Genomic DNA, 7,026 nt, shown 5'->3' with positions numbered 1-7,026 from the left:
TCCTGCTTTGACATATTGACTGTTTATTTCCAGTTCACGTCTAATAAAGTCTTAAACACTCTGGAGAAATAATAATGAAAATGCAATAAATAGAGCCCAATGCACCAAAAATGGACCCAGTTGCTCTCATCATTATTTACCGAATTCATATTAATTATGTTTTAGGAGCATGAGGGTAAAACTTTTATCTTATTTGACTTTGAAACCTTTGATTTTAAACCTTCAGATGTTTTCATTTAAGTAAGACGTTCACAGCTATTTGAGAGTGTATATTGTGTGTTGGGTTGTGTGCAGGTGCATACACATGTATGTACACATATTATGTTTAATATATATAAATATGGATGTATGTGTGTATGTGTACATTCAGTGGGACATATATACGTGTACGTGAATAAATATATGTGTACACACTGTATATATGTATGTTTTTGGATATGTGTGTGTATGTTCGTATGTATGTAATTATGTGCATGTAAATATGTAAGTGTACGTGTTAGAGATGAAGTTCACAAATGTACTAACTGATTAGCTGAGAAAGGGTATGAAATAATAAGTTTATACTTCCTCCTACTCCTTTTCCAACATGTAAAATGTTTGTTGCTTATTTGAATCAATAAAGTTATTTTGTGTTGGTTATCATCCATTTTTGTTATTGCCATGTGTTTGTTTCTTTTACATGTTCAAAATAAATATCTATCTAAAAATACCTCCGTGATGTTCTGCGGTTCACTTCAAAAACAGATCAGAATAAAAAAAAATTTTCTTTTCCAGGATCACACAAAAGTAGAACTTTTGTACATTTGCATGACTACAAGTGTTGTCATTTTTAAATACGGTGTGAGTTTAGGGAAGTCTTGGACTCCCAGGACGCCCTGTTAGTGAAGACAAACCCTGCGTATATAACAGAAATACAACTTTGGGTTCTTGTAGCTCTGCAGGCTCCTCACTAAGTTTGAACAGCACGCTTAGATGCTTAAAGGAAGTCATTTCATGAAGGCTCAGGCGCCTACCAAGTCAAAGTCAAAGGTCAAAAGACCTTGCACTGGTTTATGCTGAACATCCGCTTCCTGGCCTGTTTCCTGGCCTGGTTTACGGCCGTCCGCACCGCATGCTCAAACACTTGTTGCACGCCACGGTTACTCAAGGACGAGCACTCCAGGTAGCCTTTAGCGTGGACCTCATGAGCCACGCGTCTCCCCTCTGCTGCTGAGATGCAGCTGCCCCGATGCACCCCCACCTCCCGCAGATCCGTCTGGGTGGCCACGACAAGCACCGGCACCTTGGGCAAGTTCTCTCGAACCTCAGCGATCCACTTATGCTGGACGCTGGCCAGAGAGTTCGGGTTGGCCACGGAGTAGCAGATGAGGACGATGTCGGCATGCTGGTAGGATCTCGGGCGGATCTGTCTGAAGTTGTCGTTGCCTGCAGTGTCCCACAGCCCCAGGCTGATCTGAACCCCATCCATGTACACCTCCACCCCTGTGTTCTCAAAAATCGTAGGCTTGTAGGTGTCCGGAAAGGTCTCTGAGGTGAAGCGGACAAGCAGGGCCGTCTTGCCCACGGCACTGTCCCCGACCAGAACGCACTTTATGGACATCTCTTCCAGACCATTCATGGTTGCCTCTAATGATCCTCAAGATGTTTGTGGAAAAAGTCTTCGGGGTAGTGTCTCTGGAACTTATTGATCAGGTAGTCAAAGGCAACGATCACTCAACTGTGTGAGCTCTACTTCCGGGTGCAAGTGAAAAATCCATTCCTGGAGATTTCAAGTATCAGCTTGTTGAACTGACCTATAATGTCTCTCGCCTCTCACACAGAGCAGGTATGTGGTCAGCAGTTCTTCAGCTTCACAAACGCTTCACATCACGTCTTTGCTCTTCAGGCCTCTCGGCTCGTCTCACCTCTGCTGGGTCTCAGCAAACATTGGTCCTTCTCTCTAATAATCATTCTGTCCAAACAGATCCAACCTCTCAGAGCTGAGGATGGAAATCTGTGAGGAAGAGAGGATATGTTAAAAACATGAAATATCTGATGTATTCATTTTAACAGAAACTGAGTTGTTTCAGAAAATCATTTAGTGAACTAGTGATGCCGTATACCCCTGCTAGGCCCCTCAGGTCCTCTAAACAGGGCCTGCTGCACTGTAAAATCTGACTAGTTGTTCTTACTTAAAATAATCTGATTGCCTTGAAAAAGGAAAGTAAATATAATGATTCATCTTAATTTATGTTTACTTTTTTTATCTAATTGTTAGTTAACTTAAAATGCAACCGTATTTACTTAATTTTGTGAAGTTGTTAAAACTTAAAATGACAAGTGGAAGTAGTAGGTGTTAGCAACTTCAGTAAACCAAGTTAGTCTGACTTAACTTGATCATCACAAAGATAATTTTGCAAAACATTAAGTTAGGAGATCTAAAAATTCTAATTTTTTTAAACTAAGAAAATAGGGGTGCCTGGTGGCTCAGTGTATAGAGCGGTGCCCCATGTGCAGGGGTTGTGTCCTGGCCACAGTGGCCGCGGATTCAATTCTGGCCTCGGCCCTTAGCTGCTGTCTCTCCTCTCTCTCTCCCCTTTTACGCTTAAACTGTCCTGTCCATTAAAGGCAATAAATACCCCAAAAAAAATCTTAAAAGAAAAAAACTAAGAAAATACAAACATGACTGAGTAGTTTGCAACCAGAAGAATATAGATATATCGCAAAGTAAACTTGGTTTACTGAAGTTACTAAAACTTACAAAGACTGATTTAATTAAACTTGTCGTTTTAAACTTGCAACTTCAAAAAATGTAGTACATATAACTAACTTTAAATCAACCTTAACAATGAGACATAAACATAAATTACATTTAAAAAGGGAATTGTTAACCAACCTAAAATAATTTGTTCAATTGTAACACATAAATAATAAAGTTAATTTGTTTTTTCAAGTTATCAAGTTTGAATAACACAGCTGCTTGGAAACGAGTTGAGAAAACTTAATTCATTTATGTGTTATTGACTGAAGTAATTATTTTAAGATGGTTAACTCTTTTTTCAATGTAAAACTTACAGTTATATTCATTTACATTTTTCAAGGCAATCAGTTTCCTATATTTTTTTTTAAGTAAAATTAACTTTTCAGATTTTGCATTGTAGTTGTATCTCAAGAGTGAAAACATGAGGGGACTGCACGTTTGCTGTCCTGGGTCCTAAACAGTACCCCCCCCCCCCACCATTATTTATGCATATTATTTATATTTTATTACAGCACTTTTTTTCAAGACCTTTCCTGTTTTTATCCTTTTTGTTGGTGCTAATTTTAGGACATTTTCTTATAACTTTTTACTACTTTCTTGCAAATTGTTGCATCCTTTCTTGTTAGGTTACTTGCTACCTTCTTGCCATGTTTTTGAAAGAAATCAAGCCCATATGCTCAGGTTTCAAAGGGTTATGTCATGTATTCTGTTTTGAGCTGTGATTCTGACCATTTTTTATGTTTGTCTGTTAGTTTATGTTTATTTTTAATGTTTCTTTTCTCCTGCTGTAATGCCATTGTTGTACTCATACTTTGTTCATTTAACCTCTGTCATTTGTACAGTACTTTCTTGAAAGGTGCTGTACCAAAAAAAAGATTTACTTTATTTCATTTTTACTTTATTTCACTGAAACCTTATTTATATGTTTCTCAAGATAGTTGAGAGATTCTCACAACATGCAGCCTGTCGTAGAAAATTACAGCAGCATGACTCTTCATACATTTTGTATGACAAATAAAAAGTATCTGTTAAACAATACTGAGTAGGCCAACTATGTGTGGCAGATGACATCCACTTTTGTTTTTGTAACAGATATATTTCAAATTTACAAAGAAAGGTTAAAGCGTGAAATGTTTCAAACACGGAAGTAGAGATTTGTGTGTTAGGGTGTGACCCAGAATTCACAGCTTGATCCTGAAAACTTAACAGAGGGTAATTAAGAACCTATCGATGTTTTCTTTAATATCAAGCTCATAAGTATGACATGTCTGTGTCCATTTACCCTGTCTCCCTCATAACCAGCCCTCATTCTAGTGTTTGCACCATAAACAAACATCTGACAGTGGAAGAGGAGGTTACTGTATGTTATTGTTCAGTTTAGTACTAGACATCGATTTTAATGGTTTTCTTCATTATGATGAACAAAGTACTGCTGATAGTGTCTCGTGGTCTCACTGGTGTGTAAACTTGACAGTTTGACAGCTGTGTTAAAGCAGCAGCAGTAAAGAACCTCAAAACCACCTGCCATGACACACACACACACACACACACACACACGGAAAGACCTCCATCACGTAAATGGGACACTTTAATCACTGTGTTTTTTCCACAATGTAAATGTCTAAATTACAATCATCGGAGGAAATCTTTTGTAATCTCATTCTGTCAAATAAATAAATATGAAATTAAAAAAGTTATAAAAGAAAGTTCAAACCCTCAAGGCAAATTGATAAAACTCTTCTTTCTGCATGTAACATGGTTTCCTTCTAGTTTACATACAATAAAATGTTTTTTTTACACATTTATAATGATCTTTTTGTTCAAATGTGAGAGTTAGAGTACACCTATGAAGTTAAATGTTGAAACAAATTTAGGTTTTTGCCCACATTATGGAATTTATTACATTTGCAAGGCTAGAATAGAATAGAATAGAGTAGAATAGAATAGAATAGAATAGTAATGTCAGCAACTCGGCATTGTATCAAGAAAAAGAAGAAGATAATTACCTTCCTTGTCAGTTTTGTCGATCTATAACAGGCGGATGCTGCTGCCGCCTTTGAAGCCTCACAGCGCGGACATAAAAACACACAAAAAAACCTTTAAACTCCAAGCTGTTATTATTTTAAAAAGTCAAACTGAGTGCCCTAAAATGCCATTTAATAAAATATAAACTGATTAGTTGCTGGTTAATATTTTGACACTTGTTGAACAATGCTGAGGCTGGTGAGAAGAGGAGAAAAGTGACAAAGTAGGAGAGAAACGAAAAGTAAGAGACATCCGCTCGCTGCAGTGTGGAGGAGTGACTCCTATCTGCTGCTCACCTCCCCCACACCAGCTGCACATCACAATACGGCTGCTTTTCTTCTGTGAATTTGTACCATTTTATCACAGAACAGCAGAGCTCACAGCTGGCACTAATTAAATATTTAAGAAGATTTTGTGCTTGTTGCTCTGTTCATACAGATGATGGAATCTGAAAAAAAAGCCACCCCGAACTTAAGATCTGATGATTGTATATTATTGGATTTCTAAAGGATAACTCCACTGACTGATAAAAGTCTGTTTGTAGGTGTTATATGTTAACCCTTTGAAAACTAAGCAATCTGGCTTGCTTCTGTCAAAAAAATCGGAAGAAGAGATGAGCAACTTATCAAGAGATGAGCCAAAAAGTTGCATGAAATTTGTAAAAAGTTACAAGAAAATTATGTGAAAATAAGCTAAGCAAAATATTTCTGTCAAAATATATAATTTTTAATATATGAAACTCCAGCACAAAACTTTGTTTAAATGTCTTTAGCAAATGTTGAAATCATAACTGAAATGTTCAGCATCATATACAGAAACTTCCAAGCAACCAAGTGAAGTGAAAATTTAAATAAAAATGAATAAATTAAAATAGCTCCTTGAGGTTTTACAAAGTAAAAGTTCCTCCCATGCTGACACTTTCTTTGCACTTTTTAATTAATCAATTTTATTGGTGATCATTAAAATAAAATGCCAATACAGATAATCGGCAAAATGCCAAATATCAGCACCAGTAATCAGTCAGGCCGATAATCTGTTGACCCCTTACTTTTTGGATGATAAAAAATAATAATCCCATAGCTAATTTTCTGGTCTTTTTTTGTCACCTTTTACTAATTTATTGCCAAGTTTCTTGCTCAACACTTCTTGCCAAGTTGTTTTTTTCTTTTTCCCATGTTTTAACATAAAATCCAATAAATTTTCTCAGGTTTCTGAGGGTTAAATGCTTGTGAGTGAATGCAGCACATGAATATTGATGTCGATCCAGGTGTTAAAGGTTTAATATTATGTTTTTTTTAAGCAAAACTGTATTGTGTTTTCTGACTTCAGAGAGAGATATAATGTAATCGGATAAACTGCCTCAAGTGACATCACTTGAGTCAGTTTCAGATGGGTCTAAAGACTAAAAATTTTAAGAGGAAACAAATCTGGGCGCGTAGAGTTAGAAATAAGTGAGCTTACCAGCCCTCTGTAGTCTGCTCCTTCTCTCTGCTTGAAGGAGGCGCTTGAGGCTACCATGGATGTATTAAGAAACCTGGATACAGCATTTGTGACAAGACACTGTTGTCAATTGTCCTAAAAACTATTTTTCCGTGGTATGTAATTACCTGGATCTAGAGGAGCACACTAGAGAGTAATGGGATCCCATTTAGTCACCTCTAAATCGAGAGTATTTCCCAGGATTTCGCAAACTTGTCAAGTCCAATAAAAGACATTTTGGTCCTAGTGAGAATAAATGTAAAATCTGGCTTTATACAGAAATTGTCCAAATTGTATATTATGTAGAAGCTATGAAACAGTCGCTATCATGTGTGATCTTTTTGTAATTTCTTTTTGAAAGCATCTTTGTAAATTATTCTGTCTGTCTTTCTTAGCATCATTTTTAAAAGGCTCAGCCCAGATGGTATCACTCACATACACAGACTAATTTTATTATTTTATAACTTGTTTTTAATTTGCCAAGCATTCACTTGTGATGCACTATTTTGTGGAGTATTTTATTGTTTTAAAGTGATGTGTTTTTTTTTGTAGTTTTATGTTGTATTGTCTGTCTTGTGTCTTCTTTTTTTGTATCACTCCATATCATGTGCTATTGTGTTACGCTGTGTATTTGTTTCGACCTGCCGAGGGACTGCAGATGTGAATTAGTTCTAGGCTATACCCTGATACAGTGCATCAAATGGTAACATTCATGTATTAAACTGTACATGGTCCTTTATAAATAAAATAAAAAATGATTAATTAATTCATATAAAATGACT

The 7,026-nt window shown here is 36.4% G+C and overlaps 1 protein-coding gene across 1 annotated transcript; it reads right to left on the bottom strand.

Moving 5' to 3' along the window:
• rhoh (ras homolog family member H) lies at positions 1-7,017 on the bottom strand. Its single transcript, XM_042484239.2, has 2 exons — positions 4,747-7,017; positions 1-1,993 (listed from the first exon to the last, which is right to left on the bottom strand). Exon 2 carries the CDS (start codon positions 1,616-1,618, stop codon positions 1,031-1,033), a length of 588 nt encoding a protein of 195 aa, XP_042340173.1. The 5' UTR covers positions 1,619-1,993; positions 4,747-7,017; the 3' UTR covers positions 1-1,030.
• Positions 7,018-7,026: the final 9 nt, after the last annotated feature.

This window comes from Plectropomus leopardus, chromosome 3 (genome assembly GCF_026936395.1).
Source record: "Plectropomus leopardus strain MGB_pleo_1.0 chromosome 3, ASM2693639v1, whole genome shotgun sequence".
Classification (NCBI taxonomy): domain Eukaryota; kingdom Metazoa; phylum Chordata; class Actinopteri; order Perciformes; family Serranidae; genus Plectropomus; species Plectropomus leopardus.
Note: the sequence above shows the minus strand (reverse complement) of the source record. Positions and strands in the feature narration are given on the sequence as shown.